This window comes from Octopus bimaculoides, chromosome 6, assembly GCF_001194135.2.
Source record: "Octopus bimaculoides isolate UCB-OBI-ISO-001 chromosome 6, ASM119413v2, whole genome shotgun sequence".
Classification (NCBI taxonomy): Eukaryota; Metazoa; Mollusca; class Cephalopoda; order Octopoda; family Octopodidae; genus Octopus; species Octopus bimaculoides.
In genome coordinates, this window is record NC_068986.1 from 5,697,364 (window position 1) to 5,714,650 (window position 17,287).

Here is a 17,287-nt window from a genome sequence, read left to right on the forward strand (position 1 = left end):
TTATAGACCTCCACATCATTTGAAACAGAAATGTTTTCTAGAAGGTGTGCAGCAAGCCCAGATAAAATTTGTTACATTTTTTGGCAAATTCAGTACTAAAATGTATCAGAGAAACATTACGGAATTTGTCAAAAATTCTTACTATGTCTGTGTTGATGTGAAATTAGGAGATGAAGGTAAGAAGTAAGCTTCTCATAGGGCCTACTTAATTTGTGCAGAAGAACTAAGACTGGACAAAATGTACAATGAAGTCATTTCATTTTGGGGGTTCCAATAATATGGAGAGAGTCTAAAAATCAGTGATGACTGTTACTTTTGCTCATGTAAAACACAGGAACACAATTCAAAGAGTGGAAAAAAAAAACATTGTTTAAGCAAATCTCCCATCTGCATTGTGACATTTCAGTCTCATCACCACTAGGAAACCTTGAAGGCATACACTTGATTTCTGAGTCAGAAGACAGATATAATAATGAAGATGAAGACTCCCATAGTAATGAAGGTAAAGAACCTCAACTAGTGTGAATTAAATGATCTATCAAGGGACTTAGGGTTCCCATAGTAGTCAATAGAGCTTTTAGATTCCAGACTTAAATCAAAGAATCTTTTAGCTCCTAACGTATAATTTTATTGGTATTATAACCAAGAAAAAGAATATGTTCCTTATTTCACTGCAAAAAATGATTTGGTTTATTGTATGGAGCCATCCAGACCAATAGGAAAGCTTAGCATAAGTTACAGCTCTGATGAATGGAATTTCTTTATTGACTCTTCAAAAAATGTCATAAAGCTGTTCTACTGCATAATGATAATGAATATGCTTCCTTCCCTGTTGGATGCTCAGTAACCATGAAGAAAACAAATGAAAACTTGATGTCATTCTTACACAAGATTAAATTCAAAGATCACAACTGGATGATTTGTGGTGACTTGAAAATAATTTGCTTGTTCCTTGGACAACAGTCAAGCTATACAAGTTTCCTTGTTTCTTGTGTAAATAGGCCAGTAGGGTCAAGAACCTCAATTGACCAGCTAGAGATATATTTACATGAGGAACAAAGAATCGTGCTGGTGGCACGTAAAAGCACCCACTACACTCTATGAGTGGTTGGCGTTAGGAAGGGCATCCAGCTGTAGAAACTCTGCCAAATCAGATTGGAGCCTGATGTAGCCATCTGGTTTCATCAGTCCTCAGTTAAATCGTCCAACCCATGCTAGCATGGAAAGCGGACGTTAAACGATGATGATGAAAGTTTGGTTGACCTATAAAGGGTTTTGCCTGCTCTACATATAAAACTTGGTCTCATGAAGCAGTTCGTAAAAGCTTTGCCATAGGATGAAGGGGGCTTCTGATATTTGCATAGCAATTTTCCTGCACTGTTGGGGCATATCAGCAAATGCTTTTTACACTGTTTGTATGGTTTGATTCAGTTGTGTGATGTTGATAAGCCACAAAAATGGTCAAATATTGGTATCCATCACTCCTGAATCGGATTAGAGGTGAGTTGTCTCAACTGTCTATGACCTTCAGGTGTTTTAACACCCAGTGCTTTGAGGGAGTCATCCCCACCACGCTAAACTGCAGCATACTGGTGAACAAGTAAAACTCATATATTGAATATATGCGGTTGGTAGTGTTTGCAACACTAGTGCTGATTCTAATTCATAACTGAATATAAAGTAACTTAAAATTATCACAACAATTTTCAAAAAGTTCCATTTTGCAGACCTGTGTAATTTTAGGAAGGTGTCTCTAGACACCCTCATAGGCATTCTTCGTTTTGCAGGATGCTGAGAATGTAACAGCTGGAGGGAGAGATGGCTGCTTTAGTAACTGGCTGGTAGTCATTTTCAGCTGAGTAAACTGGAGCAATATGAAATAAAGTGTATTGCTGGTCTAGGAATTCGGGATTATGAGCTGAACAGCTTAACCAGCAGGACATATGACTTTATGAATAAATAAAAATAGAAGAAAATCAAATGAAAAAGAGAAACAAATATTCAGGGTGTGTAGAAAAAGTTTGTATGGAGAGTTGGAAATAGATTAATATATAACTATTTTAGCATATTTCAAAAACTAATTGTGTTTATTTCAATTCACAATAATTATTCTTGACAATAATTTTAAATAATTTGTTGCTCCAACCCCATCCGCAATCCCTTCAGTTGACTTTTGTAATATTTACCTAACATATTACTAATACTGATAAAGTAAATTATTGATCCACCGTAAGTGGTTTTGAAAAAGAATTTCAGTAACATTGAATTATAGGAAAGACTTTATCTTTTTCTCCATGTTAGATTTTTCTTCAGATGAAAATATGATATATATATTTTTTTTTTTAACTCATTAATGAATTCAGGTATTTATTATAATTAATTTGATTTAATATGAATGGAATTACAGATATTTGATTTTTGTAGAAATGGTGAATCTTCATAAAAAATAATCAATGAAGTAGAAACCCTTTTCCCAATGCATCTCCCTTTTCATAAATGAAAGTGTTTTGTCCACAATAGAATGCTTCACCAGTTACTTCAACACGAACTGCTGCCTGATCTCCAACATTAACTGCCTCAACAGGACATCCTGTAAATTCTCCTTGTGTTGTTGAACTTATAAAAGAAACCTTTTCATGCATTTTTATCTGGCCTTTGCCAAGCATCAAAGCAATGCGGGCTGTAACACCTGAACCCGTGGGTGAGCGATCCACCTGAAAAAAGCAAAAGAAAATTTGGTAAAATATGTTAATTTTCTTATGAAAACTAAGTTAAATAATTACTATAACAAAAAAATAACTTCTTGATTGAATATAGAGAATCATGGAAGCAGAATAACATATTTTGCTTAGAGACACAATATAACATTTAGGGTAGAACTCAAATTCATTAACTGAGAATTTTGGTAATGACTTTGAAGTTAACCATTAATAAGTAAGAGTTGTATCATGTGCTTAAATTTACAGAACCACTGATAAACATAAACTTTGTGTATTATAAAGTTAGATGTGTTTTCACACCTTTTACCATAAGAGAAATATTTCTCCATGGTGACTGCAGTATTTAGCAGCCTTTTAGCAGTTGAACTATGTCACAAACATATTTTAACTAACCTAAATTTTGCTATTGCCCAAATACTGCTTGGTGCTAACATTTTGTTAAAATTAGATATTAATACTTGTACTATGCAACTCTAAACAAATGATTGGTTTGTTCTATAGTAGATAGCTACTGTCTTCCATCAGGAAATTAAAGCACTAACTTTATGCATTTGATTACTCCAGGAAGCCTCATTTCCTGCAAATACAGTAAAACTTGTAAGTTAGAATAAGAGGTTAGGGAGTCTTGTTAAAACTCTGTATTTGTTGCCATGATCTGCTGCAACTTCTCCATCACAAGTGCTACAAGTTCTTGCAGCCATAATACCCAATTCATAAATCAACATTAAAAAGTATTGAATTAGGGTTTCCGAGCGAGATCGTTGCCAGTGCCCCTGGACTGGCTCTTGTACGGGTGGAACATAAAAGACACCATTTCGAGCGTGGCCGTTTTCGTGCGGGTGACACGTAAAAGCACCCACTACACTCTCTGAGTGGTTGGCGTTAGGAAGGGCATCCAGCTGTAGAAACTCTGCCAAATTAGATTGGAGTCTGGTGTTGCCATCCGGTTTCACCAGTCCTCAGTCAAATCGTCCAACCCATGCTAGCATGGAAAGCGGACGTTAAACGATGATGATGATGATGATGATGAATTGTGATCAAAATACTCAAAGTTCTATGGAACAATTTAAGAATATATCGGGTTTTTTGTAGCAACAGAGATTAGCTGTTAAACAAATGTGAAAGCAGAGTGACAGAATTTTTTTTTCCCCAGTAATGATGTAAAGATTGGTTCCTAGGTTACAAATTTCAGTTAGTAATGAAAAATTGCAATGGTTTTGTTAATGGTTCAGCTTTATTTCTGAGACACAAATTTAGAACAAAATGAAATCTTGTCTCAGGCAATGATTTGTTTAATAGCTTATGGGAAATATTCAAGGAAATAAAATTGTGTAAAAATAAAAAATAACTGTAATAAATATTAACATTACCTGTTCATCAGCAAAAACACAGATGTTTGCTGTCTTTATTTCTCCATTTTTCTCTGGTATCATATCATCCGTAAGAATAGTTCCGTAGAGAAAGCTGAGAGCTGGACTTTCAGGATGAATTATTTCTTCTTGTTTAACAGTCTCTACAATTAGAACATTTGAAAGATTAAAACAGTTAATTTATTTTATAAAGAAAATGTAAATGATATTATGTTTCCTTGTTCAAGAATTCATCTTCTATATGCATTAGCCAACCAGCTGAAAAATAAAACAATATTAAAATTTTCTCCAGCAATGGCATGTAGGTTAATTACTTATCTGACATCTGGAGTACAGAGTAGAAAACTGATCTAATTTACTTAGAATAATTATACAAACAGCTATAGTAAGTAGGTTCATTATCTTTGACTTGAGTTACTTCTAGAATTTATCTGAAACCCAAACATATAAAAGATTCAGCTTATCTCAAAGAAAATTGTTCATAAAATATTTGGTGCCCCTACACTTTTACACCTCAAAGAAAGTCAAGTCACTTTTCATATGTATAGAGTGCCACGTTTCATTCTTTTTTATAGTTAATTTTCCGGCAGACAGACCGATCTAATTCATATAAATGAAATACACACAGTCTTCAGTTTGAACATGAGCAGCATGGCTGTGTGGTAAGAAGCTTGCTTCTCAACCACATGATTCTGGGTTCAGTCCCACTGCATGTCTTCTACTATAACCTCAGGCTAACTAAAGCCCCTTGTGAGTGGATTTGGTAGACCGAAACTGAAAGAAGCCCGTTGTATATGTATATATGGATGTGTGTGTGTAACTCGTTTATGAAAACTATTTGAAGAAAATCTCTTATTAGTCATAACTGAAGCTTTTGATAAAGAATATGTCTTAAATCTTTTTATTCTCATTTTGTATTTTCACTCCATTCAGTCAGGTCTGTAGACTAGGTATTTTTTTTTCCTAATTAACCCTTCAGCGTTCAGATTATTCTATCAAATGTAATGCTTATTGATTCATATTGTTATCAATTAATCATGCATTATCTGATAGCTTTAAGATTTTGATGATGTGATTTTTTATTTTCAGAATGAAATTATAGGGCAGATAGCAGAGGACAGATCTGGCCAGACTAAGCATAAAACAGGTAGAATATTTTAGCCAGATATGCTTGATTTGAATGCTAAAGGGTCTAAAAGTAATTAATTTTTAATTACATAATTTCTTAAACATTTGTAAACATTGAGATGTATTGTATATTCAAAGAGCATACAGTACATCTTATTGAAATAAATTAGCTTGTTCTATCTTTTCGAACATTAATAATAATTTAAAGAAAGAAGTGTGAAAGTAGTGTGTAATGTGAAAGTGTAGGAGTGCTGGATATTTTTTTGTTTAATATTGAAATAAACAAATACTCCATTTTTGTTGAATAATTTGTCTCACAACCCATAGAAATGATAGCAAAAGCATTACTGCTAAGAAAAGCCAACAAAATTTATTATCTTAGAATTATAACAAATATAGTATTAATATACAACAATTATGAATTCTGGGACACTTTCAGTTGTAATAATATTTACTTTTCTAACAAAGAAGCAATGGTTGTTAATTGATTATCTCACAGCATAATTCAATTTCTGTTGTGCACACTTCTTTCCCAAGTGGCTGCAATTAAGATGCGTTTCACCATGCACCAGGAATTTTTGTCCCCTATTAGCATTGGTAGATCCTCAATTTCATGTGGGCCTCTATCAATAACAACAATATAGTAAAGATTGGTTGCCAGTATAACATGGCAGTCCTGGTTTAGGACAAATGTAGCTGTAATTTAGCCCCAGTAGACATTGTCTCCAGCTAGCTATACGACACGATCTGTGTCTTTATATTTTCGAACAAGGGAACCTAGCGCTCCCACTCAGCTCAAAACAATATCTGTGTATTGCGATTTCTGGGTTATTTCCCTTCATCGCGATACAGATATTGTTTTGAGCTGAGTGGGGGTGCTAGGACACATCGTGTTGTATAGCCAGCTGGAGACGATGTCTCCTGAGTCTAAATTACAGCAACATTCATCCTAAACCAGGACTGCTATGTTATATTGGCAAACAATCTTTACTCCAAAGTACTGTTACTGAATATCTCTCATTGTGAGATTTAAAAATAGTAATCTTCTAACAACAATGTAGTTCAGTGGTTTTTGTTCTGTATTAGGGTGCAGAGGTTTCCAAAATACAGCATCTGATTTGGCTTGGTGTTCAGCATATATTTGTGGTTCTTGTAAATATTTGTAATTAACTCTACTACAATATTTGTTATATGATGTCTCAGAGTAATCAGGCGGCAATCTATACTAATTTGAAATAAAGTTAATCTTCATTTCTTTCATTCTTGAGTTCTAATAGTTTATAGTTTAGTCCTAATGAGAACAAGGACTATAGCAGGATGGTTAAATCAATTCTAGTAATAAGGTAATGAGCAAAGACACTTTGATTAATTAAAATTATATCTGTTGCAATGACAGAAGAATTATTAATTTAATTATTAATTCTGTCAAAAAATGTAGGGAAAACAGCAGCAAAAGTTGAATTAGTTAAAAATAGAATGTAGACGGTGGTGCACCAGCATGACCGCAGCCACTTGGCTGAAACACATAAATAAATAAATAAAATATAAGACAGTCTGATGGTGACCACTGCAGACATGTTTCAAACTTATCTGACCCACTAATGTTATACATAGATCATATAAAAACATACCCTATTCTTACACTAGTTTAAGTCTTTGGACTGCTGTCTTGTTAGTGTGCCATTTCAAAAGTTTTTGCTGATCAGATTGGGTTCAAATTTTGGCAGAAGGCTAGCAATTTCAAGAGCAAGTTAAGTCAAATGGTACTTTTTTTGCTAGTCATATTAAACTCCAGTACTTCTTGCATTACCAAATGTTACCTTTTTGACACATCACTGGTTTTCACACTAGTAAACATAAGCACACATGCACATCATCCTTATTGTTTTTATATCATTTTTTTCTTTCTCATGCTGGTATGGGTTGGATAAGACTTCTATGGCTAGATGCCTTTCCTGATGTCAACCCATGTTTTTCAAGTAAGATACCTTATTTCATGTATTTGCACATTGAACTGCAGCTGGCAGTTTTGTCCGTGGAAGACATAACCATGTCACCACCGTTGAAACAAGGACAGTGCAAAGATAAACAGAGATAACGCTCACATATCTTATGTAACTACACACAAAACAGGCTTCCATACAGTTTCTTTCAACTAAACATCCATTATGAGAAATTGGTCAGTCTGAGACTATAAGAGATGACACTTGTCAAAAGTGCCATGCAGTGAAACAGAACCCAAAATCATGTGACTGAAAAGCAATTTTCTTTATCACATAGCTATATGTCTGCGTCTTCTTAACCCCACAGCCATGAAAAACAGAATAAGAAAACAACAAAAGTGGACTACAATGCTATGAGACTGCTCAAGATATTTTATTTACACAATCCAGAAATAGACGTTCCCTGGATATTTCTTTAAAATACTCATGGATTTTAGCATAAATAACTGAATATTCAATATGTACAAAATATCTAGAGAAATCAAAATTTTCAAACCAACTTGAAAACCCATAAAAGATAAAGGTTTTAAGATGTTTCTTTTTTAATTGCATTAATTTTTCTTACCAGTTATACAGGTAGCCGCTGATACAAGTTCATGAAGCTTTGATTTGTTTAGATCTAATCCAAGACGACTAGCAGGTAGTATTGCATAAAATGCTCCACCATAGCCGACATCCAAAGTAATGGTTCCAAATTTAGGTACATCTACCTGGATATCTAAAATGCAAATTCTAAAATTGTAACATTGAATTTTCTGGCAGCAGATTTAAAATATGACTCAAGAATATGTTTACAATGAGAGTAGAAAATATGAAAGAGATTTTGAAAAGTTAGTTAACAAGTTTGTAAAAGAAAAATATCTAATTATGATTCTAAAATTACAATCAATCCACATAGTTAGGTACTGTAGTTCTGCCATTCAAATAACCCAAAGATGGGTGATAAACAGCCTTATATAAATTTTTTAAATGTTTGACAATGTTGTGTCCATATTTAAGATGTGATGTATACCTAAATAGATGTTGATATGAAAAGGGACAAAAACTAAGATACTTTATAGACCAGCAAAAACAAAGAAAGAAAGAATAATATATATATTGATTTGATCAATAACTATATCATTCTATACTATTTGATAGTATAAAGTAGTTATTGATTTGATCAAAATAAATTATATGGTCAATTTCTATTATTATTCTCCTCACAATTTTTATTCAACCTTCTGCTTATCTTTTCACATGTCAAGGATTAAAAGATTTTTACATTATTCAATAGCTGCTGATGTATAATCCAACCGGTCTATTAATGCAATATAATCTTCTTTCTATGAAACAGATATGACTTTTTATCCCTGATGTTTGAGAAAAAAAATTAAACAAACAAATAAAATATTAAATAATGTCATAGTTGTCATAAGAGCTACAGAAACCAACGACACAAAATGTACGGGGATATATGTTTCATCATGGTTGCTGAATGATGTTATAATAATTGTCCTTACCTCTAGAATGTATAAAAGCTGGAACACTGTGGAATCTAACAGCTCCAGACCGACCATTATTGTAGGAAACATAGGTTTTTACCAAACCACATGGACACTGGATATTAACTGGAGTTTCTGGACTAGTTATTGTTTTCACATAACCTTTATCAACAGCATATCTTTTGGAAAGAAAAAATAGTGATTAGTTCTATTACTATGATTACAAAAGAGTAAAAGATAGAATTGGTGCAGATTGATTGAATAGTACCATTTGGCTACGGAAGAAGTGACCCTCCCATTTACCACAACATCCAGGACACACTGTGGTGTCCCAGATGAGGCACCTATCTCTTACCCAAGGACAAAGAGTAAAACCATCTGGTCTCTTCTCATCACTTCTGAATAATTCCACTGGCTCCAGAACTGAGGGGATATTAACCCAAGCCAGGGCCTGCTTAATGATTAAATTTAGCTCGGTATGATGACCAGCATTTAGGCTGCAAAACAAACCATGAAGGCCTGTGGAGTCAAGGGGCCTAGTACAACTTCTCAGTCCCCCACAGAAGTCAGCTCCTGCTGAGTGCAATGGAGATGCGGAACTTCATCCAGACTAAATTAACCACCAATGTTGGTCACAGGCAGGGTATCAACCCAGGCCCTTGAGAATTTTGCACTTGCAGAGAGAAGACAACACCTTGAAAATTGATTAGGTTGATCAAAGAGAGAGTTGAAAGTAGCACCTGAGCACAGATTGTCTCATACTCTCTGTTTCCATCTATCCTCAGCTATATCAGGAACTAACAAACCCAGTGCTTTCCACTGTTGTAGAGCTTCATCCATCTCGCTGTTGGAACTAATCTATGTTGGAAAAAAGAGGATGTTGCCTACCAAAGGGGAGCAGGCATGGATAGAGGAAAGAAAACAGGGAAGAGACAAAGACAAGCACTTATGCAAACCAAGACTCCCAAAACGTTTGGGCAAAGCAACCTGGATATGGGACTCTAGAGAAAGTCTGACGTTGACCAAGCATTCGAGTTCCCTGAGAGCATTGGAGAGAAGATGAGAATAAATAAAAGATACAATAGCTTAGGAATCGACAAGTAATTCCCAAGGATAAAAAAAAAACCTTGGTGGGCTCAATTACCTCAAGGTTTTTTAAGAGTTGCTCAAGGCTAGCCATCTTGGATAGATGGACTTGAAAGGTCAGTCAGTAATTGGGGTTCCAAGAAATAGCCACACTGATGAGGGCAGAATCACGACAGAGGGGAAGGGATCTGTAAACAGGTTTACAGTTTGATGAAGTGAAACTGGATGGTTGAAGAACTAGCTTTTGCATGTATGTTTTTGTTTTTTTGTTGTTATCCCTCTCCCCACCTTTGTTACCAAGCTGCTGGGTATGTTGGTCGGAATTGGATTCTGTTGGTTTGGATGTTTTAATGCATATACTGTGTTGCCGGATCACCAAGAAAAATTAGTTAATGAAAATGGAAATAAATTAGACTGCATATATTTACTTTCAAAACGATGTTCCAGAAAATCACAAGCTTACTTCTATTCGGAATATAGAAACGATTCCCATTATTCTGCATCTGTCCTAAATTATTCAAGGCTGCATGTTGTGGTTCTGATGGGCCTTTAGCTGCTATTTCAGTATATCGCACGACCAAATGGAGAGAGACAGTGGTTAGACGAAGTGAGTGAAATGGTTGAATTGATATGCGGCTGTCTTGTGTTTACTGAAGAATTTCTTTTAGAATTTGTTCGTCTACATTACTTTAAGTCGATGTGTCGCTGTCTTGTCAACAAATGAATTTCAGGGCTATGGTACCGCGATATTGCATGTAGCCTTACACGTAACATAGTAAAAGAGAATTAGCGGATGTCAGGAATAGGTCGCCCATATAAGTTGGAATTTCTGTTTTGATGAGGATTTTTCAGATTGTTTTCCAAGTGCCTTTGGAAACGATGGGAGGTGGGACATCTTTTGAACTAAAAAAAATGTCAAAGACAATGGGTTTACTCCCCTCAAACTCACCCACCCACGGGCCGATTTTATGGGCACTACACACTTAAAAATCATAGGAAAAGCCTTTTCGAGAGGAAAAAAAATTGGTAATTATTTTCAGATGAAAAAGTGAGATTTAAGGGAGATTTGGTTGTTGTTTCTAGCATATCCCATGACCACCTTTCTCGTTTCTTTCTCACTGACAAGTATTGACGTTTTCAGTATTTTTCTCCACATTAATAGCATAAACTCATCTATATTATTTTTTTTTAATGTTTTTTTGAAAATCTATGATTTTATCAACCCGGTCCGCCAAATTTCGATATCAAGATACGACAGCAGAGAAAAAGTAATACATCTCCGCACCAAAACCATTTTTATTCTTTAGAAATTATCTCCTGTTTCTGTTGATCCTCTCAGATTTCTTCTTGCTGACCTAACATGCTAACAATGAATGAAATTATAGTTACAAAATGAAATTGTAACAGATAAAGGGTTGACTTGGGATAAAAGAAATGCTACCATTGTTGAAAATTTCCCATATGCACCTTGTTGTAGGCGAGCATTGGTCCAAAATTCTTACGTGTCAATGAATGGGTTTCTTCATTTGTTTAATGCCGCTATTTCTGTAACGATAATTGGGACCGTCGCAAATGGATCCCCAAAATTGAAAAAGAAATCTTCATCGAATCTCTGATTCCACGTGAATTCAGAAGAGCCGATTACGTACTGCAAATTCGGACACAGAAAATTGAAGATATTCAACTTTAAATATTATTTTGAAAAAGTTTGAGCTGTTTCAGGGTGCTAGTTTCGATACCAAAGTTAGGTGTATGAAGATGACGACAATCATTGCAACAATAACAATGATAACATCACTATCGTATGTAGACATGTTAGAAATAGCAACCAATTTTCCCTAAAATCACATCTTTCTCTTTTATGTATGCATGAACCAATCAGAAAGACTTCGTAATGAGGAATGTTAAAAACAGTAGCTAATCTTCCCACATGACAATTTTCTGTCGAATTTGATAAGACACCTAAGTATTGCCAGTGACCTGTGTTAATTAACAAATTAATTTGTGCGACATTTTCCAAGAGTAAAAGTTAACCTCCTCCAGGTACTAACGTAAAATAATAATGTTATACAGTTTACTCTGAGAAGCTAATGTGGTTATTTTTAAAATTACATTTGCTCAGTTTAAATTTAGAGAATACATTTCGAGTTTTTCAAAGATTCATCCTTACCTTCCTAATGCAATCACCGCATGTCCACACATTGTACTGAAACCTTCATTGTGCATAAACAAAACTGCAATATCGGCCGAGGGAACGTTAGGTTTGACCAAAATGGCACCGTACATATCAAAATGTCCTCGAGGTTCATACATTAAAAACCTTCGGTAAGCGTCAAGACGCAACTTAACATATTTCATTTTATCTAAAATGTTTTCCCCTTCCACTGGTGGAAAACCAGTTTCTACAATCCTTAGGGGTTCCCCTGCAGTGTGCATTTCAGTAGTTGTAATTTTTGTGTTATTATCTATGGTTTGATTTTCAGAAATTTGTTCCTTAATCGCCGGTTCTGTCATGTTCTTTTCGTGTTATATACTGGTTATAGAGTTACTTGTTACTTTCTAGATTGAAGTATCGTTTAAGCTATCAGCTCTGTGAATTTCAGATTTCGAAGGTACAAGTAGTTCTGTAGCTGCCCTATTTGTGATATCTGATGAGATATCTTGATCATATGTATCTTTTCTCTCGCTCTCAATTTTCGTCAAGCACTTCTTACTATCGCGCCTTTCTTCGCATTTCAGAAATTAATTTAGGCAGGGAGTTTTTATTACACATTTGACTTTGAGAAAAAATGTACTTTTTCTTTTTTACAAATGTTCACAACCTTACAAAACCGGTAATCTTCAAGTTTAGGGGATAAAAAAAATAAATAAAAATATTCAAGGGAAATAACTGAACGACTTACCAGTATTATCCGTTTTCTTCTAGCTGTTTGTAAATAAATCACACCCTAACGTCAATCAAATCACGTGTATGATTTATTTATAAACAGAGATGTACGGAGAATACTGGTAAGACGTTCAGTTACTTCCCTTGAATATTTTTTTATATTTTTTTTATCCCCCTAAACTTGAAGATTACCACAAAACCTATATCAGTTAAGCAAATAACCTGCTCTAACTACATTAAAAACATTATAGGATAATCTGGACACTGTTTCAGAAAATTATCACTGTTCTCTTCGAGCATAAAAAAGACAAATTTTAGTTGGGGCAAAATGTGTTAGCCAAGATAAGGTACATTTGCCTCTTCAATTTTCCAGAATTACATTTGACAAAAGACTCATACACGCTAATATCCATTCTTAGCACTAGCGTAGCTGGTGGACGGGAGGGGGGTCCCCCCCCCCCGGGCGGTACTTTTAAAGGGGCTGCACTTTTGGGTCTGCAGTAGGCAATGTGTCTTTTGTGGAGCCCGGGGAGGCAGACGGAAGGGCCGCCCCGGGTGGCACACACTCTTGCTACGCTAGTGATTTTTAGACATCAAAAATGTAACAAAAATTTAAAATATAGTTCAGCGTCTCCCAACCTATTTTCCTCTAGGCCCACTATAACTTCCTAGAAAAATGTACGCCCTACTGTTGGGTGCCCCCCCCCCCCAAAAAAGACGACTTTATTTCTAATATTTTATCACAATTATTTAAGATAAAAGAATCTACTGGTAACTTTTGGGGATCTTTCTGTAGAAAACACACTAAATAAAACAAATAAAAAGTGGCGCCCGCCAAATCAGAAAGATCCACTTTTTTTATTAAGTATTGAACAAAAAAGGAAAAGTACATTATTGACTAAGAAAAAAAAGGGAGTCACTTGTGCCTGGCGACTACGGCAACACGCCTCGCCGGTAGGGCGTATATACCACCAGTAGGGAATCACTGATCTAAGTCAAATGAAAAGGATCAAGAGAAAATGACATGATATGAAAGTAATGAAACTCGACTAAATAAAAAAAGAATTCAACGTAAAATATTCTCTATAGCTTTTTCGCGATCTGCTGGAATGTATCTTTTCCCGATATATCTACGCACCATGCAGTTAGAGTGAAGAAATTATTGAAATTAGTCATGGCTCATTTTACCCCACTTTAGACATAATTTTTGACAACTGAAAATTATCAAATTAGACAATTAGTGTGGAGAAAAAAACTGATTTGAAATCCAGAGAAAAGAATTATTGATTGTTAAACACACAAAAAATTGCCCAGATAATTTCATTAGCAACCTCAATTACAATTTCTTAAAATAAAAAAAAAATACGTGTCATTTGATTATCTTTCGAACTGTCAACTTCAACTTCTATGCTGACCAATTTTTTACAACCTGTTTTACTCCCTGTAAGGAAAAGAAGACCAAAAAAATCAGAAATTACTCATTTTTGTCCCTCTTACCCATGTGTTCCCTGTCTAGCAATTTGTTTAAAAGAACATTTTAAAAATACTCTCGATCCAGATTGCAATCACTGTGAAAGACATTTCGAAGTTTATGAAGTCATATCTGGAAACTCTGGGACCATCCAAACGACTGCTCTAACATTCCATAGAACATCCTTGACAAGCACCCCATCACCTACTCATATGTGAGAGAGACTGCACATACTCTACCATCCATCAATAAGAAAAAAAATTACCTGTCTTACTTTTATTGCCATCAAGTATAAATTCAGTATGTCATGAACACTAGACAGAAAGCATTGACAGACACTGTAGGAGTTAATCAACAGAAACGGCTGACAACACAAAGACAATGAACAGTCAAAGGACGAACGATACTAGAAGTCAGTATTCGGTAAGCAACTGACCACACTTTATCTGCTACTACAACTACACCAAGAACAAAAACTCTCTCGACGTTTTCTCGCTCATAGTAACGACAACTATCATTTCTCGTGTATGAAAAGAATAAATTGTTGTTCATCAAAATCTCAACAGACTTTATTATTTCTTTCCGTACAATTGGTGACCCCGACGTGATTTGAACACGCAGCCTTCTGATCTGCGTGGATCGTTTTTCTTGGTAGCCTGAAGCCATCCCTCTTCGAGATATCACAGCAGAACAATATCTAAAACTCTCCTTCAACATTATATTGCAATCTTTGGCACACATGCTACCATCACAACAGACAGAGGACGTCAGTTCGCATCCATCTCTTCTCGGAATCGATACGTCTCTTAGGTTACAAAAGATCTCCTACAACTGCTTACCATCCTGCAGCCAACGATATGGTGGAACGGTTCTTAATGCTTTTAGGAAAGTGGTTATACACCATTAGGTGTATACCCGCTTCCGTACATTAAATTTCTAGAAGAAACAACGGAACGCAGATTCTGAACTATCAACACAACAATATTTATTTACAGAGGAAATAGGCAGCACTTCGCCCTTTGGTTGCTGAGAAAGCTGTCAATGATGTTGAGTGGTTATTTGTCTAGCTCCAGAGTTGGAATGTTGGAAAGAGCTGTCTCCAGAGTTGGAATGTTGGAGACAGACTGCTTGTACGTCTGAGCTCTCCGTCGGCCGGCGAGAAAAGAGAATGAATAAGGGCGCGAAACTTGGATGTCGAATGACCACGCATGCGCACGAGACTCTTCCTGTATTCCTTCCGGAACTAGTCCCTGAGCATGCGTGGATAAGCTTTCCGGAATGTCTACTATTAAGGCGTCACTACATGCTTATCACGACAATAGCAACTGGTTGGAATAACTACCCCTCGTTCTTCTTGGAACTCGTTCTATTGTATATGGCACAACACTTTCTTTACCTGGACAAATGATCACTCCTGTTGCTCACAAGGACAGTCCAGACCCAGCAAACTACATTCATCGCCTGCAGTCGGCTACATGTTACGTTTGCCATCTATTGCTCCGTGTTCTCAGAATGTCACCAAACATCCATTAGATATTCAGCAATGGACTCGTATGTACCAGTGTCCCAAGTTTGAACGTGTTTCGTTAAGAAAACAAGTGGCGCCCGCCAAATCAGAAAGATCCTCGTATGTTTGTGCGGAAAGATAGTATTCGGCTTCCACTTCAGCTACCGTATTCAGGACCTTTCAAAATTCTCAGCAGAGCGCCAAAGTATTTTGTCCTAGATAGAAAAGACTCGGTCAGCATCGACCGCCTAAAAAAGGCTCACCTTGAGTTTGAAATATCAACTCCATAACCTGATGCGACAGCACCAGCACATTCTTCAACTGATACCTCCACGTCTGTTTCGATGACGATAACGCGATCGGGTCGGCGAGTGCACTGGCCTTCTCGGCTTGTGCAGTACCGTACGTAAAAAAAAAAAAAGGATTCTGTCAATATTACACTGACCTTACATATTTATTTTTGTTTTGCTTTTATTTTTCACATTCCTGCTTTTGCGAACTTCTTCATGCATAAGACTGCATTTTCCATGAAAACATCTGATAGTACTCAACAATTTAACATTTTTAATCTTGTATTCATCTTTTCTTATTGTATACATTTCACATCTGCATTTGCTGCACTATTATTTCGTTCAATTTATCGTGTCCTGAATTTCACTGCCAGGGAATATTCCCCGCTCGACCAATATCACAATTCGTAATCAACGAAATCTGACCAATCACGACTTCGCGTCGAATAGGCTTCAACAATGATTTTTTTCTTCTTTTGGCACGTTTCATTCTGGCTCTATCGACTAGTATAAATTCAGTACGTCATGAACACTAGACAGAAAGCTTTGGTATGCAGCAGAGAAAGCATTGACAGACACTGTATGAGTTGACCAACAGAGACGGCGGACAACACAAAAGCAATAAACAATCAGAGGACGAACGATACCAGAAGTCAATAACTGGCAAGCAACTAACAACACTTTATACACCAAAAACAAAAACTCTCTCGGCGTTTTGTCACTCATAGTAACGACAACTGTTATTTCTTATGTACGAAAAGAATAAATTGTTGTTTATTAAAATCCCAACAGACTCCAATATTTCTTTCCGTACAATCTGCACCAAGCTAGTTACCTGAATCTAATTTACTCTAACCAGGTATTACGTGTATGTACATTAAAAATTATGAGGGAGTTGAATCGTTGCAAATGGGCATTCAAAGGGGAGGGGTGATAGTTAAAATAGTTTGCAAAACATTACAAGTTGGATACAACGTCAGAAGGACGATAAACTTCCTGTATTAGCTTTTGCTGAAGATGTTGTAGTGAAACCTCTCTCTCGGGCATTCAATCATAAATGATAACGAAGCTGCTAACATCTAGCTTTCTGTCCACCATCCTGATTGGTTCTTATTTGCGCGACAATTGTCCCCATGTTCTGCTTGCTAAGGGTGGATTGCGTCCAATCGTGGCCTTCAGATAAGGTCACGTGTGAGAGAGTTTTTCTGGGTTTCCGGTGAGCCCTATTTCAGCTATAAATAAGCCCGATCCAACGACGGTAGTCTTCTTCGATTCCAGATCTCTCACAGGTCTGGTCACTGACCGCACATACAGAACACAGCTACAGCCAGTTCCAGCGCC

At 36.0% G+C, this 17,287-nt stretch overlaps 1 protein-coding gene across 1 annotated transcript; it reads right to left on the reverse strand.

Moving 5' to 3' along the window:
- Positions 1–1,505: 1,505 nt before the first annotated feature.
- LOC106881453 (trans-L-3-hydroxyproline dehydratase) lies at positions 1,506–12,631 on the reverse strand. Its single transcript, XM_014931838.2, has 5 exons — positions 11,962–12,631; positions 8,724–8,884; positions 7,787–7,939; positions 4,091–4,233; positions 1,506–2,714 (listed from the first exon to the last, which is right to left on the reverse strand). Exons 1-5 carry the CDS (start codon positions 12,303–12,305, stop codon positions 2,451–2,453), a joined length of 1,065 nt encoding a protein of 354 aa, XP_014787324.1. The 5' UTR covers positions 12,306–12,631; the 3' UTR covers positions 1,506–2,450.
- Between the last annotated feature and the right edge of the window lie 4,656 nt (positions 12,632–17,287).

Bases quoted from the DNA above. Each gene is read 5' to 3' on its own strand.
- LOC106881453 (XM_014931838.2), bottom strand. From the start codon at position 12,305: ATGACAGAACCGGCGATTAAGGAACAAATTTCTGAAAATCAAACCATA. The intron at 8,885-11,961 runs GTAAGGATGAAT...TCTTTCCAAAAG, and splicing joins GCGGTGATTGCATTAGGAAG to ATATGCTGTTGATAAAGGTT. The intron at 7,940-8,723 runs GTAAGGACAATT...TTTGCATTTTAG, and splicing joins AGCTTTTATACATTCTAGAG to ATATCCAGGTAGATGTACCT.